Source organism: Ziziphus jujuba, chromosome 6 (genome assembly GCF_031755915.1).
Source record: "Ziziphus jujuba cultivar Dongzao chromosome 6, ASM3175591v1".
Taxonomy (NCBI): domain Eukaryota; kingdom Viridiplantae; phylum Streptophyta; class Magnoliopsida; order Rosales; family Rhamnaceae; genus Ziziphus; species Ziziphus jujuba.
The window spans coordinates 25,839,944-25,856,948 of record NC_083384.1 but is presented as its reverse complement, the minus strand read 5'-3'; the positions used below and the strand labels follow the sequence as shown (position 1 = coordinate 25,856,948).

General features: G+C 32.4%; 2 protein-coding genes across 3 annotated transcripts; one reads left to right on the top strand and one right to left on the bottom strand.

The window, feature by feature from the left end:
- Positions 1–1,673: 1,673 nt before the first annotated feature.
- On the top strand, positions 1,674–4,550 carry LOC107430153 (histone deacetylase complex subunit SAP18). Of its 2 annotated transcripts, XM_048463954.2 has the most exons (6): positions 1,681–2,048; positions 2,181–2,213; positions 3,180–3,290; positions 3,380–3,475; positions 4,049–4,123; positions 4,200–4,550. In XM_048463954.2, the coding sequence occupies exons 1-6, from the start codon at positions 1,848–1,850 to the stop codon at positions 4,230–4,232; spliced, it is 549 nt and encodes a 182-aa protein (XP_048319911.1). In that variant the 5' UTR covers positions 1,681–1,847; the 3' UTR covers positions 4,233–4,550. The 2 variants fall into 2 exon arrangements, with proteins under 2 accessions (XP_060674252.1, XP_048319911.1); XM_060818269.1 differs by lacking the exons at positions 4,049–4,123; positions 4,200–4,550 and having other exon boundaries at positions 1,674–2,048; positions 3,369–3,481.
- Positions 4,551–5,280: 730 nt separating this feature from the next.
- LOC107430159 (PGR5-like protein 1A, chloroplastic) lies at positions 5,281–10,313 on the bottom strand. Its single transcript, XM_016040958.4, has 11 exons — positions 9,991–10,313; positions 9,354–9,469; positions 8,913–9,009; positions 8,720–8,820; positions 8,257–8,313; positions 7,453–7,529; positions 7,116–7,167; positions 6,462–6,572; positions 6,219–6,316; positions 5,997–6,072; positions 5,281–5,642 (listed from the first exon to the last, which is right to left on the bottom strand). Exons 1-10 carry the CDS (start codon positions 10,175–10,177, stop codon positions 6,003–6,005), a joined length of 966 nt encoding a protein of 321 aa, XP_015896444.1. The 5' UTR covers positions 10,178–10,313; the 3' UTR covers positions 5,281–5,642; positions 5,997–6,002.
- Positions 10,314–17,005: the final 6,692 nt, after the last annotated feature.

Genomic DNA, 17,005 nt, shown 5'->3' with positions numbered 1-17,005 from the left:
GGACCGGTGTATGTAGCAAGGGGGTGGTCGGAAAATGGTCAACCAACGGTGACTGGTTCTCCCTCTCTCCCCTCTTTCTCCTTCTCTCTCTTCCTCCCCTCTTTCTTCCTCCTTTTCTTGCCTAATCAAAACAACACCAGTGGGTGCTACTGTGTAGTCACGGGTTGGTTAATTTTTTGACACGTGGCACAGTGTCATTGGATACTGTGCACACACAAAGATTGATGCGCGTTAAACGATGTTTTAGAAAAAATTTGCAGGTCCATAACTTTCTAACCAAATGTCCAAATTAGGCGTGCCACTAGTCTATGAACTCATATCGACAAGTACTTTACAACCATACATGAGTAAAAGAAAAATTTCACAAAAATAAAAAGTAAAACCTGGTACCCTTGGTTAGTTCAGACCACATCTTGTTTTGCTCATAACTTTCAAACTGTAGCTTCGTTTTCAATGTGCTACTAGTCTGCGAATTCTGGTCGATGCCTCGGTCAACATGAAATTTCATCCAGAGAAAAAAATCAAAATTTGACCCCCACTTTGTCAACAGTGGTCAAATCCGATCAAACTCTGTCAATGCGAGAAAATTCCGATGTACTTGGGATGGGGGTGTTACAATTTGAGTAGTCAAGCCAACAAAAATAAGCAATAAATACTAATTAACATATATTAATATGATATAGTGGTCTTGAAATTTGATAAGTATTAAATTATATTAATATAATTTTAAATATAAAAAGTGTTTTGAAGAGCCAAATATACTCTGTATTTTAAAAAATTAAATTACAGAATGGATTGGAAATTATTTTTAAAAATTAACTCTTCAAAATAAAAAAAACATATGATAGATAAAGAGCCATTTAGGAATGCTCTTAAAGGTTCAAAGAACAAAGTCCAACTATGGGTATAATTAGAGGTTAATAGATTCAATGATCCTTTCAAAACAAAAATGCTATTTGTTATCATTAATGAAAAATCACTAATGAAATTTATATATTAAATGATAATTTAAATGGTTACCATTAAAATTTCACTTTTAGAGAGTTTATAAAAAATAGTATAATTAAATACCTCAGTTGAAAGTTGCCACATAAATTAGGATCATCACTAGTGGTAATAAATGACAATACTCTCTTCAAAAATTAATTTTAAGATCCATCATTTTAAAAGTGTGGACTCATTTAAGATGTAAAATTGTTAAATTAAGCTATCTTAAATTGAGCGTAAAAAAGGAAAAAATTTTCATCCACACCTCTTCAATTTTGTTATGATTTTACTTAAATTCTATATTTTTAAAAAATTGTTATTTATCTTTTTAATTTTTAAAAATTATTAAAAGAGATTAATTTGGCAGTTTTGTTTGTTTTTTTTTTTTTTAAAGTTAATATTAATAGTTAAATATCAAAATTATATTTTTACAATATTCTTTAACTATAAAATATATATTTTCTGTTAAAATGAATGGGTAAAAATTGATAACGATTGAAAAATGGATTCGTTTAAATATATATAAAAATTTAATGGAAATTACTGATAACTTTTCAAAATTATAAAATTTAAATAAAATAATAATAAAATGAAATAGGTGTATTTACCATAAAAAAAAAAAAATTAAGCTATTTTAAAGTTAGTCAACATACCCTAAGGTTTAAGCTACGCTTCTCTTAAGCAAATATACTGGAACCGGAAGAAACCCGTTGGATGCAAGGGGGGGCCCGAGTTCCATTTCTGTCTAATTAATCGACAAACTTTAAAGCCCTAAAAACCCCCAAAAAAACACAGCAAAAGGCATTGGCAGAAGAAAAGCTTAGTGAGTGAGCGAGGTTTTGAATATTTCAACGACACCAATGGAGAAGAGAAGCAGAGACGAAAAGATTGGTAGTGGAGGACCACTCCATTCCCACAACCGAGCACCGACAGGTCCACCAGCTTCTTCTGGTAGACCATTCCCTAATCATCCTCATCCTCCTCCTCCTCCTCCTCCTCAGTCCAGAGCACCACCACCCTCAATTCCTCGACCCCGCTTCGAACCCGTCGATCGCGAAAAGGTTCTTTTTTTTTTTGTCCTTTCTCTCTTTGCAAGCTTTCGACTTTTTTGTTTTTTGTTGCGAAGTTTATTTTATTTATTTGTTTTTTTCAATTCGTTTTCTGAAACTAATTTCTTCTGCTGTGCTGCGCAGACATGCCCTTTGTTGCTTCGGGTTTTTACCAAGGTATGCGAAAAAAAGGCTTAACAACTTTTTTTTTTTTTTTTTTTTTTTTTTTTTTTTACATAATTATAATTATTTATTTATTTTTTATAGCATGATCGTGATGCAGTGTACTAATTGGGTGGGGTAGAAAAACAAGTATTAATGTGTTAGCAATCTTTGCATGGTTTTAGTGAGGGTTAGAAATTAAATGTTTTTTTATTTATTGGATAAAAAGAACAGGGAAAATTGTTTTTCTAAGCAAGAAATTTGGTCATAGTTAGTCATGGGTAAATGGTCTGTCTAGGCATCCAAGTTTGGCTGCTGGAAATTGATTGGGATTATAGAAATTCTCAAAGGACATAACAGGAGGGGAACATAGAAAATTCTTATTTGCTTGAAATGTTTACTTCTAAGTATGTTATTAGTAGAAAAAAAAAATGCTATGGAAGTTATCAAATCCTAATCACTGTCATTCACTTGTGCTTTGTCTTAATTATTGTTGGCAGTGGGGAAACACTGTGTGGACACTGGGGGCCTGTTTGGTAGATTGTTGGTAATGCCTCTTGTGTGCAGGGCAAGGTTGAGACTTTGGATACTACTAGTTTCTGAACTGACTTGAAGCTTGTATTTGATAGCTCCCATGACAATTTTCTTATTCAGATTCCAATGTCGTGAAAATTGAAGATGCTTGGTTTTGTTTCTTAGTTGTTTAGAAGAGTGGGATAATTATTTGAAACAACTTATTAGAGTATCTTCTGATTTTTCTTTGGATGCGTCACTGAATCTGTTTCTTAGTTGTTTAGAAGAGTGGGATAATTATTTGAAACAACTTATTAGAGTATCTTCTGATTTTTCTTTGGATGCGTCACTGAATCTCTTTTTACCTGCTTCCATACAAGTTCTATTATATCACTTTGAACATTTTCTTTTTCTTTGGCTATTTATTTTTTATTTTTTTAATTTTTATTGATTTGTTTTTCCCTGAAGCTTGGAGGCCATCACAGCGAAGAAGATTTTGCGGTCAGAGGCAAGGAGCCCAAAGATGAAGTTCAAATTTATACTTGGAAGGATGCAACACTTCGTGAGCTAACTGATCTTGTATGTGATCCATGTCTACATTCTATACTCTTTCCCATATCATCCATTAAGCTTATATTGTTCCATTGATAATTATAGTTCCTTGTCAGGTCAAAGAGGTTGCTCCTGAGGCAAGGAGAAGAAATGCAAAACTGTCATTTGCTTTTGTATACCCTGATAAACGGGGTCGATTTGTGTTGAAGCAGGTAAATGTGCTTTGTTACATACATGCTTTGTGTACCCATTTATTTGCAAGCTGTGTTCATGCTACATATGTGATAAATCTATGCAAAGATTCAGTTGAAATTCCCTTTGTCGTTCTCATTGAATTCGTTCATGGAATTTTTTTTTTTTTTTTTTTTTTTCGGGTAATAATTAGATTTTTACAATCACATACTAGTCAACTAGTGGAGAGGGCTCTAGAACTCCTCATGAGCAGCATTGAACCATTTTCTTCTTCTTCTTCTTCTTTCTTTTTTTTTTTTTTTTTTTTACCCCTCCAAATGCTAGTTTGATCCCCTGGAGCCTTGTCAGAAAGCTACTTGACACCTTGAACAAAGGATGAATTTTTGTACACTGTTTTCTCTTGGAGTTGTTTCCCTTTGTATGTATTAGCTAGAGCCTATAGACAGGATGACAACCTTCCACATTTAGTCACAGAGAACTAAAATTGGTGAATAAAGCAATGTATTGTAGTTAATTCTACAATTTGACATGTGATTACTCTTACATGTTGAGATCATTTGTCGGGTTGTTACTGAGACCTGGATCTTCTTTAGGTGGGGATGACCCATTCCTATGGGAATGGAAGACGACTAGATGATGGCAAGGCATTAGGTGACCTTGACTTCCAGGTAAGAAATAAATGTTCAAAATGGTACCTATTAGTCGGTTCTAAGTTGATGTTCTCACAGATGATTTTAAATGTAGATTGGAGATTACCTGGATGTGGCTATTCTATGACAGAGAAAATGGGGTTAGCTGGTGCCTTTTCTATGGCTGGTTGCAACTTGAGTGACTTGGAAGGGCCTCTCATTTTTAAACAGCCTTTTGAGTTGGTTTGATTTCCAGTTTGGAGGGAATGTGTTTATTTCTGTATTTGCTTGGTTCCAAATGCTTGATGAGGTTATTTTTTAGGTTGTCCGTTTTTGCTTTGATCTGTAATGTCATTTGTGTTTATACAGTTCAACGGTGATAGATGGTGTGTATTATTCCTATTTTATCAACAATTATAAGCAGGAAATTAAGCATTTTATAAGCAATACATGAGTTTTCAATTAAGTTCAGGACTTGTCCATGTAAGCACACTCCAAATTCGATTACCAACTGATGTTTAAGAAAGACAAGAAAAGGAAAACCCTAGATGGATCGGTAAGAGATATTGTGTTTGCTTTATTTAATGACTGCCGAATTGCTGAAATACTTTTTAAGGACAATAGTTAAAATACTATGTCGATGGATGGTAACATTGGAAAAACCCATGAACATAGAAGTGATGGTAAACAGAATAATTGAGAATTTATTTACATATGATATCATTTGTGACGTTCCCACGACGCATTTATACACTTCCCTCTTTCTGAACAAGTCTTCTCTAGGTTTTCCTCTACTCCCCATTGGTTATTTCTTTCTTTTTCTTTTTCATTTTTTCTTTTTCCCAACAGGATTAGTAAGTTTAATGTCATTTGTGTTTATACAGTTCAACAGTGATAGATGGTGTGTATTATTCCTATTTTATCAACAATTATAAGCAGGAAATTAAGCATTTTATAAGCAATCCATGAGTTTTCAATTCAGTTTAGAACTTGTCCATGTGAGCACACTCAAAATTCGAGTACCAACTGATGTTTAAGAAAGACAAGAAAAGGAACCCTGGATTAATTGGTAAGAGATATTGTGCTTGCTTTATTTTATAATTGCCAAATTACTGAATTATTTTTACGGACAACACTTAAAGTACACTGTCGTTGGATGGTAACATTGGAAAAGCCCACGAACATAGAAGGGATGGTAAACAGAATAGTTAAGAACTTATTTACATAATATGATGTTATTATTTGTGACATTCCCACTATGCATTTATACACTTCCCTCTTCCTGATCAAGTCTTCTCTAGGTTTTCCTTTACTCCCCATTGGTTTTTTTCTTTTTTCTTGTATTTTTAATAGGATTAATAGTATATAAAGAAGCATGCATACAAATATTACAACATACAACAAACTTTTCAGCTTTCACCAGATTGTACAACATATGAAAATTCTCTTCTTCAGAAGGATGAATCTAGATGGTCACATGGTGACATCCTTTGGATCCAACATAAGTTAGTTAGGCTTACATACACTCAAAATGTGTTTATCCGTCATTTTTGTAGACCTGAAATTTGTCAATCATAAAGAAAAGGAGATGTTTATGGGAAAATTTACATAGCTCATTAGTAACTTTGATGCGCGAAAGCATATTCTAAAGTAGCAACTGAGAAAGAAAACCTAAAATATATGCTATTTAACCTAAAATACATGGTATTTAACAAAACCTCAAATCCTTTACCTACTTATTTTGTTAGGAAAATCACAAGAAAACCATTGAAAGTGAAGAGAGATTTCTTCTTGACATGCTAACAAATTAGAAATAGAGGAAAACTATTCCTTTCAATAGATACTTTCATAGTTAGCACAATAACATATCAGAAGTAGAATGTTAATTGCGAAATTTTTATTTTTATGTTACCTGCAATCACGCATTGCTTCCTTCTGGCAATGTAATCAAGCGTGTTTTTTGGTCGTATACCATTTCAGTTCCACAGCTGAGGAAAAAAATATTTCTTTTGCAAGTTAAAATATATATATATATATACATATTTATTTTTGTGCAACAGTTTAATTCTGAAAATCACACCTAAATAGCCACTAATTTGATGCAAAAGCCATTGACAAATAGCTTTGGACTTACTTTGTACATTTAACTTTGTTGGTGGTACCACCATTGGATATTGACAATATGGTTCCAAAGAAGGAGGTATTCTCAGTTCCACAGTTTGGACAAGGACCCTATAAAAATAATGTTAATACGTAAATATCTGAATGCATACTCGTTTTTTTATGCCAGACTGCATTGGATAGTTCAATGCAATTCAGTGTAATCCAGCATCCCAAATGAGCCCTCAGGTCATGGGGTTTTCAAGAAAGAAGCTACCTTTAAGATGAGAAAGTCCTTCACAATTGCATTCGTGATTGACAGCGCCAACCAGACTATAAGTGGCACAGCTGCAAACCATGTGAAGATAAAACTGTATGGTTCTGGGAGCTACAGAAAAGTTATGTAAATAGCATAAGGTTAGTGACCCTTCTTTACTGTTAGATTGTTAAGAAGGGTAATATATAACGCATACAAAACACCACATTTCTAAAGAAGGAACTTGTTTGAGCTTTACCAACTCAACCAATGTATTTTTCAAAAATTTTACACAGATTCTGTTGATCAGCGGCAAATGGGAGATGAAAATGTGGTTGGCTTGGTGTTCTGAACCAAGTCCTTCTCTTCTTATTTTTTCGTATGCTTTGGCAATGACTAAATCGATCAACAAAATTGTTATTAAGAAGTAAACATTATCAATGCACCTATCAATTCGGTTGATCATTCCCATAGGCCGGATTTAGAGAATTATAAGTAGTACCCATAGTCCTGATTTAGAGAATTATAAGTAGTATTTTGTATTTCAGTAATTGGGGAAAGCTAAAGCATTGGAAAAAGCTGCCTTTTAATATCATTTCAAGAATTCACAGCTAAATGCTTTATCAAAATAATAATTTTATGTAATTAGAAGAAGATATAGGATGAGTACATTACCTCCAAAAGATAAGAAATCTCGAATCCAGTCAGATCATCCAGGAAGAAGAACCTAGTAGGATGATAAACAAATGATAAAAATGAATGAAGAAATGGATTCTAAGTGCAACCAATTGACGAGAGCGTCTCTTCCAATAGCAGGAAGGTTTAGTTTTAAACAAACTTCTTATCTTTTAGTTAATTTTTTTTTTTTTTGGGTGAATTAATTGAATAAACAACCATGAGACATAAAAACATTAGGAGTATGCTTTCTTTAACCCCCCTCCCCCCCTGAAAAAAAAGAAAAAAAAAAAAAAGAATGATTAATGGCAACAGTAAATATGACTATGTAACTTACAATCCTAGTGCAACAACTGTCGCTGGAACATTCAACAGGAACATCTTGAGGTAGTCCACAGACAGGTCACTATAAACCTATGGACAGAAATTTTATCAGTACATCTTAAACCCTGCTAGCCATTGATGAACTGCACAAGCAACGTCACCACAAGTAGTGCAGAGTACAAAAGAAAAGCCATTTAAGCAATTATTCTATCATAAGTATTAGAAACAAATAATATCAATGCTATCCCTATATGCAAGCTTTAAGCAACCGATGCCATGGCAAGTTAGTTCCGAAGGGTAGTTCTTAGGACTCAGGAAAAGGAAAATAACTACTTCAGACATGGTATTTAATAAATGCGTGAATCACATAAAGACAAGACAGAAAAAAATAAAATGAAAATTGTCTATTGTAAATTTAAAATAGGATCAGGGCCCAAATTGAGCTCTATTATTGATAGTAAAAGATTGCATAAAGGAATGAGACCTCATGGTAGAGTCTTTTTCAAACCATTATCAAGGCAAAATTATGTGACGCTCATTTATTGGCTAAGAATAACTATATTACTTCATGAACAACTGCATTTTTGGAGTAGACAACAAGTCATGAGACAGAGAGGATGATCCAATATCTAAAATCATAAAAAGAAAGGGGGAAAAGTCTTATTTATATGGATTTGTACAGATAAGTTTATTTCATCATAGCACCAGTAAGTGTCCCTTTGCTAGTATTGCCACAAAAATTTAGTGAGAAGAATTAAACATGCAAATGAGTGTGTGCGTGCAAGAAAAAGGATTAAGATTATAGAGCAATACATACCTTTCTACTTCGGAGACTGCATCGAGGACCCTCAACTACAATGTCACTCCCGTCAATCTAAAAAACAAACAATATAGTGGACAAAACTTTATTTAGCAAGAAACAAATATAACCAATGATATTAATGCAACTTATCGACCAACTCTATTGATCTAAAAACAAGTATCAACATGAGCTATGAATGTTGCTCCAATTACAAACAAGTATAACCAATAATATTAGTTTAACTTATCCACCAACACTTTTTATCTTGAAACAAGTATCAACATGATTTACAAATGTTGTTTCAAAATTAAAGTACCAACATCCATAATAAATGGCACCTTGCTCCCAACCACATTAAAATGCAATTCCTCCAATTTTTTTTCTGTTTCTACTTGAAAGTTCACTCCATCTTAATCTAAGGCATGCACGAGTAATTCAAGTATATATATGCATAAGCATGAAACAACCACACACGAACCTTTAGTTGCAACTTCAATTTATCATACTCTTCGTCGCTCATAATAGGTTTTCCAGACACATAAGCCATTGAAGCTTCCAAAAACTTCTGTTCGTCAGAACCTGAAGGGTAGAATTAGTCAATGCAACAGAAGTTATCTTTGAAATATTCTAACATCTAAATTACGACTCCAGATAAAAGAATTAATCAGTACTTAGCATGACAACACTGCTGCCTTCCCACATTAGCTCTTCCTTGAGATTATCAAATTCCTCATTGGACATAATAGCTTTTCCCTCATAATAGAATGCCTGTAGCCAAAAGTGAACGCAGACTTAGTATCTGAACTCTGAAGTACAGTAATGTGAATAACAAGAAAACTTAGCCAGCTCATGAAACAAAAATAAACGACAGAGATTTGATCTTTTCCAAAATCAAGTACTTAATAAAGGTCACATAGAAATAGGCAGGTATATGCTGAATGTTAAACAACATGCAAATAAATTTTAGATTATTTTACTACTTCCTTCTTCATTTTTTTTCCCCCTCAATTTTCTAATAAATTTCATTGTTTTTTTACCTCTTTCATGGATTAATTATCTATCAAGTAAAGAAACAACGAAGTCATTAGGAAATATAGAATAAAAAAATTTACTTGTAGGGCTTGAAGAAAATCTTGCTCAAGTTCACCCAATGACTTCTTATCTTTCTTGTCTATGCTACAGTATTGCAGGATCTTACCATCTACAACTTCATCTTCTTCAACCTTTCCTGAAGAAAACCATAAGAGAGTCCAGTAATGGATTATTTCCCCCCAGAAATTTAAAAAAAGAAAAAAGAAAAAAAAAAGGGTAACTGGAGAGGAATACAACGATTTCACAGAGTGCAATAGAGACATTTATCAGTATTCAGAAAAATATAATTTTTGACATGCTAAACTATCTCTCTTCCTTAACATCAAATCCTTTTAAACAACTTCATCGTTTTATTAAACCGAACATGATATGCAATGCCATCCTTTCAGTTGTAATTAATCTTTTTTATTTTATTTTTTTCTCCACATAATCTCAAGCTAAGTGTTTCTAACTCATATCAATTAAATTTCATAATTGAATTTGACAAATTGAATACAAATTTTCCTCCTAAATCAAAACATTAATCCCTTTCATTAACCAAATTAACCACGATAATTCAAACATACTAAATCCAGAGTTTGGAAGCTCTAATAAAAAAAAGAAAAAAAAAGTACTATTTTCCATAATCAAAGCCTTAAAAAAGATGATCTTTTTTACCTTGTTGGTCAGCAGTAGCCTTGGAAGGAAGCAAAACCAACCTACGACGAATACAAAGCTGTCGTCCACTGAATTGAAATGATTGAGTCTTAGTGGAAGACGGAGAAATGGACACAAAAGGTCTTTGAATAAGTGCAGTTGAAGGGCGTGGAGATGTTAAGAGGAAGACTAGTTTGCTAGCCATCATGGAAGGAGCAGAGAGAGAAACCAAAAAACAGTTTGTAGGAGTACTTTAATAACAAGGGTGGCTTTTCTTTTCTTTATTTTTTTTTTAAATATTTTTATTTTTTTGGTGCAATAAGTTTGAAGGAAAGAAAAAATCAGAGGACCAAAAAAAAAAAAAAAAAAAAAAAAAAAAAAAAAAGAGAAAATGAAAAAAAATGGAAAAAAGAAAGAAAAAAAAGAGAGGAGATACCGAGACAGCACAAAGATAAGGCAATGGTGGAATATGTGGAGGGAAATGCAATAGCATTTTGTCGCTTGCCACTTCTCACAAAATCAAACACTTTCGTTTCACAGATGTTTCATCCCGAGAAAATCTGCCACGTCATCATCTTGGTTGATTTTATGTTGGATTTGCCTGACTAATTGACACATAAGCTGATGACACGTGTTGGGATGCAAAGATTTTTAATAGTTTATGTTATTTATTAATTTTAAATATTTATTTATTCCATATACATATAATTATATGTGTTAAAAATTTTAAAGAGACGTACGTAAGGATCGGAAAATCAAATTATAGACTAAAATGAATAACATGTAGTAGGAAAATTTATCAATTCAGCAAAAAATAAAAGAAAATAAAAAGCAAAAAGAAAAAAAGAAAATTTAACAATTAAGAGACAACATTTTTCTATGGCTATTTTCAAATGTATATAAGAAAAGAAGGATTTTAAATGGTGTTCTATGACATTTTGATCCTGCCTTGGTGTTGCCTTGGTGTTGTTGGAGAAGATTTTTGGGATTGTGCTACCCGTTTACTAAATAGTACTCAAGATGTTTTCTGGATCTAATTACACTATGTCCATTCACAATGCACAATTAAAGCTACTGTTTCAACAATTAAACCAAAATTGGGAATTTTGATTGCCATTCATTGGAATGAAGGTGGAAATTGTTGAAGAAAGTTTATGAGATTTCGTATGAAAATAGATATTATAAAGCCATTGAGAAGAGGAATGATGATTTATTTGGGGGAGTTTTGGTTGAATTACAATACAAATGCTTGCATGAGTTTTGTTTTAACTAGTGTTTTCTAAAATGTGTAAAAAGACTGTGAGATTTAGGAGGTAGGTCTTATTAACCAGTATGTTGCCTAGTTAAGAGCTTCTTCTTCTCTACTTCCTCCAGAATCAAGTAAACATATTATCCTAAAAGAAAAATCCAGCCGTCGTGGAAGTCATATATGAGAGGAGGATTTGATTTGTTAGTATAAATCTTACTCTACTCATGGAGATCGAATGGATGTACGACAATTAATGGAAGGTGTTGGAGATTCTGATCACTAGTTACTGGATGTGCATGAAGATTCTTTTGATGTTATGGTTGTTAGAGAGATGGCTTAGTTGATAAGGAGGTTGATGTGAGTGATGATGTTGTGAATTTTTCCATTAAACCTAAGAAATGCACCACAAGAAATAATTATTATCTAGGGAATGTTTGAAAGCCTTCTAAGCAGCATGGAATTAAATGAACTAAGGTTTTTGATCAATATTTGGCTTTAAAAGGCAATAAATTTAAGATTGCTATATTGCTTTGTGAAGATGATAATTCTTTGACTGTGGTGGGGCTTTTCGAACATCTTTCCATGAGTAATGAAGATTTTAAGCTGGAATATATATGAGCTATTAGGAATCCCTAAACATTCAAAGCATTTTTCAAAATGCTTAGGTTGGAAGATCTTGATGTTGTATTTTTAATGAAACTCAAATGTTGGTTTGTTAATTGGATATAATTTGATTAAGAGTAAAATGGGTGGGTAGCTTTTGTCTAACTAGATTCTATGGGAACCTAGAGGTACTCCAGCAACAATTTTCTTGGAGCTTATTATGTAGGTTGCATCCTCTTTCTTCTTGGGGTTGGTTTGCGATCAACAACTTCAATGAAATTTTGGTGGGTTTTTAGATTAATTGGGCGGTTGTTAGCATTCCACTGCATAAATGGATAGCTTTTGTCAAGTTATCGATGATTGTTAATGCAACATCCTATCCCGAATCATATCAGAAATTTTCACATTGATCAGGTTTGATCGCTATTGACCAAGTGGGGTTAAATTTTGACTTTTTGCTCTGGTTGGAATTTCATGTTGATCAAGATACCATTGTGGAGTACACGTCGACTCGAGTTCGTAGATTAGTAGCACGTCAAAAATAGAATTACGATTTAAAAGCTATGAGCAAAACAAAATATGATCCAGATTGGTCAACGAGTTCGGTGTTGACTTTTTAGTTACATAGATTCTGGTATTGACCCATGTGTTATGTGAAAATGCTCGTCGATGCGAGCCCGTAGATTGGTGGAACGCTTAATTTGGATTTGTGATTAAAAGGTTACGGAGCTGTAAAGTTGTATTTATTTTTCCCGGAACTTATTTTACTAGGTAGGGAAATATTTAATGGGGCCTTTGATTTATGCTACGTGTGATCAATTGGGATGTGCCACGTATCATGTTTAAAATATACCACATGTCATGATAAGCAAATGCCAGGTTGTCTTTAATAAAATATTATTATATTATATTATATTATATTATTATTTCATTATTTTATTATTTTCCATTTCTTTTCCTTTTCTTTTTCTTTTCTTTTCTTTTCTTTTTTCCTTATTCTCTTCTTCCCCAGCCCAAGAGAAAAAACACACACACAGACCTCTCTCTCTCTCTCTCCCCCCTCCTCCCTCTCTCCTTTGACCGGCCTTTTAGCTGTGTTTTAGTAGCTGAATGGTGACACATGCCGGTGGACTTGAGAGCCCACGGTCGGGCGACACTGATGGCCCACTCTCCAGCCATCTAGCTGGCGGTCGGCGGGCTTCAGTTGGCCCATTTTTCGATTGTTTCCGATCGTGATTTAGTCTCTCCCCTTAGTTTTTGAGCCCCTGATATAAATACTGACCTCCATTTGTCCAAATTCCAAGCCGTTTGTGAGATACATGACGGGAGAGTTTGGCCAAAACTTTTCATTCATTTTTCGGCCAATCCCAATCGCTTTGAGCTCAGTGAAGTTTGGTTTCGTGTTCCTTGTCTTCTTAGCTTTCTAGTGATAGCTTATTTATAAATTTTGGGGGAGTATTTGAAAAGATGCTATTTTTGAATAAAATATTATTTTAATTATGAAAATCTTAAAAATATACATGCTCAATGTTTAAATAATTATTGTTTAAATTAAAGATGTCAAATTTATGTTGAATTGAATAAGTAAGGCCTTGAAATAATATTTTCAAAAATTTAGGAAACTGCAATCTTAAGCTGCTGTTAAATTATTATTAAAATTATTATTAGATTTAACTGTTAAAGTTATGACACATAATAAAATGTAATTTTATGTTTTATTATATGTGAAATTGTGTGTGGTTTTAAATGATATTTTGGTATAAACAAATTTGACGGTGTGAGAACATAATTATATTAAATTACGATGATCAAGAATATATCCATGCAATTGATTATTTATTTATTCATGAATTTGGTTTATGTTTGTGAAAATTAAAATATTTAAATTGATGGATTTATGATGTTTTGTATAAATAAATTTTATGAATTTAGAAAAATATTTATATTAAATTATGGAATTTAAAAATATACTCATGTATGTTTAAATATTCGTGTATATATATCTATATCTGCAAGTGCATATATGTATATTTACACATAATTGTTGAAAGGTGGTATATGTGTTTGTGTATGTGAAATTATGTTTTGGGTTATTTAGAATTTTGGAAAGTATCATGTATGCTTTAGAGATTAAAAAAAATTGTGATTTAAGTTTATGTTGCTATTTTATATGGTTTACATATATTTGTCGTATAATATTTATTATATTGTTTGGAGAAATTAATTGTATTTATTAAAAATTGAATTTATTGTTATATTTATTAGAATGTTAAAGTGTAATTATGTAAAATTAAATTATATGTTAATTTATGTGATTTGCTATAATTTTTACGTAAACAAATTTTAATGATTTAAGAAGATAGTAATTTTTGTTGTATAAAATATATGGCGCATTTGAATAATCATGAAATTGAAATATTATGGGAGGAATCGTTTTATGAGATTATTGGACTATTTTGATGATTTAAAAGAAATATAGAATTTTATCGATTTGGTAAAAATGCATAAATTTGATCATATTTTATCAAAATCTAAATTTTATAATATTATAAAAGTTTATTGATTTTTGATGCACCATACAGTATTGGTGTTCTGTACTGTATACGTATTGTGATTAGCGCATAAGTTTGTAGGGTCTTCTTGAAGGAGCCATGGACCTGAGGGTAAATAGGTATAGTGCAGAGTAACCATCAGCCACCCTCCTCCATGGCCAGGATGACTGTTGGTTGATTATTATAGCTATCCTATGGGTGCCATGGACTTAAGGGTTGGCAAGTGTATTGCATAGTGAGTATTAGCTGTCCTCCTCCTTGGCCTCAAGTGGCTGTTATGGATCAGCGCGTAGGTTATATTCAGGATCGTTCCTGCGAGGGTAGGTAGGGTATAATGCAGAGTTAACATTAGCCGTCTCACTTTTGGCTGTAGGATAACTATTATTTCGGGTTTGTGTGCATATATATATGGCCATCCTGTGGGAGCTATGGGTTCGAGGTATGGCAGGTTCGACTGTTTAGCCATGGCAGATTATAAGCATCAGCACTATTGAGACTCCAAGGTGACTGGATACAGGTTCTCTCTTTAACTCCCCTGTCAGGCCATACTCGGGACGCTGAGTACCGTTTGGCACCACTAGTAAATAATATGGTGCATCAAGTATCTTTGTGTGTATATATATATGCATGTTATATTATATTATGTTTGTATGTACCACATCGTACGGAGATGACGATCTGATGTGGTCCATGAAGAACTAACCTCGTAACTATGTTCTCTATAAGCCAAAGGGATCAGACTGCCAATATGGGCAACCACCCCTATCTATATTAGTAGTAAGATGCCGACGACATATGCATCTAATATTATCCTTATAGCATTTCTTGTTATTACTATTATTAACATTATTGTTGTTATTAACATTGTCATTATTAGCAATTATTATTATTATTATTATTATTGTATTTGCTACTATTATTTATCATGATTATGCTTCCAATTATTATTATCATTATTATTATTATTATTATTATTTTTATTGTCATTATTATTATTTTGTTTTGTCATTGATATTATTAATCATTATTGTAGTCGCTATTTTAAATTGTTGTAATTATTATTATTTTTATTGTCATTATTATTATTATTATGATTTGTCATTGATATTGTTAATCATTATTGTAGTCGCTATTATTAATTGTTGTAATTATTTTTATTGTTATTAATGTTGTTATTGTGAATATTGATGTTTTTATTATCTATTTATTCATTATTGTTATTGTTCTTATTATTATTATTTGTTTTTTTTTGTCATTGACATTATTAGTATTATCAGTATTATTATAATTTCTAGTATTACAATCATTTATTATTATCATCATCATCATCATCATCATGATATGATACCTTCGGACAAGTATAATAGTCCTTGGGCAAGTGGTAGCCTTTGGGCAAGTGAAATAGCTCTTGGGCAGGTATGGTTATGTGATTGCATTTGAACAGGTGATCGCCTTCGGAGTCATATTAATACTATTATTATCATTAAAATGGTTGCTATTATTATTATTGTTAATGTGGTGATTGTTTTACCTTTCTTTCTATATTAGCATTGGTATGTTTGTAAAATGATATTTGAAATGTATGGCACTAAGTGGGTGGTGTGGGTAGAGGTGAATGTTTAAAGGTATATTTTTGCTGCTCGCTTACTAAATCATTTCTATTGTATATATATATATATATTTATAGTTTGGTATCAAAATGTCGCTGTTGGTGAAAATTATTGTAGTAAGGTGGGAGGGATAAGGTGATATACTATATAGAAGTGCGTTTTCGTATAGGTAGTTTTTGGGCCACGCTTTACCCTTAGGAGAGATACTGCTGGATTTATAGTAGGATGGTCTGATAGGATTTCCTCTGGGATCAGAACTTATCTACTGTTTTGAAAAGGGATCTTGAATGGGTCCTGACAGTTAGTTGTGAAATATTCCGTTTATGTGCATGTACATATGGAACAATGGAAGAGTGAGGGATGTCGATGTCTAAAAATTTTTGGATCGTTGTTTTGCAAATGTGGAAGGTCAATTTTTGTTCCTTATTGTTAAGGTGTTCCATCTAGAAATTCAATTTTCGATCATTTTGCAATTTATTGGATTTGAAGAGTTTTGTGGATTCATGGATTAGATTTGAAAAAAAAAAAAAAAAGGTTGTGTTCTGAGATTGTTTGAGTTAATGAGATGGAATGTAATCAAATTGTGAAGGATGTTTTGACTTCTACTTATGTTGGAATTGATATCTAATATATTGACTAGTTTGGCTTCATGTATTTGAAATTTGAGTGTATGGAATAAACTCTCTTTTAAACATATCAACAATTATTTGGATGAATGTTATTGAAAGTTGCTGAGTTAAATGATGTGGAACGTCAAACGAATGTTTTGTTGGGGAAGGAAGGGATCAAGGGGATACAGTGATTAAGATTATCTTGGTTACATGAGGGAGATAAGAACACTTGATATTTTTATAATTTTGAAAGTGATAGATGACAATGAAATACTATTGCTTGTATAATTGATTTTCACTCCCATAATTGGTTTTTCCTCCCATATTTTTATAATTGCTTTTTCCTCCCATAATTATAGGGCATGAATAATCTATTAACCATTCATATATTGCCACATCATTGTTTACCAA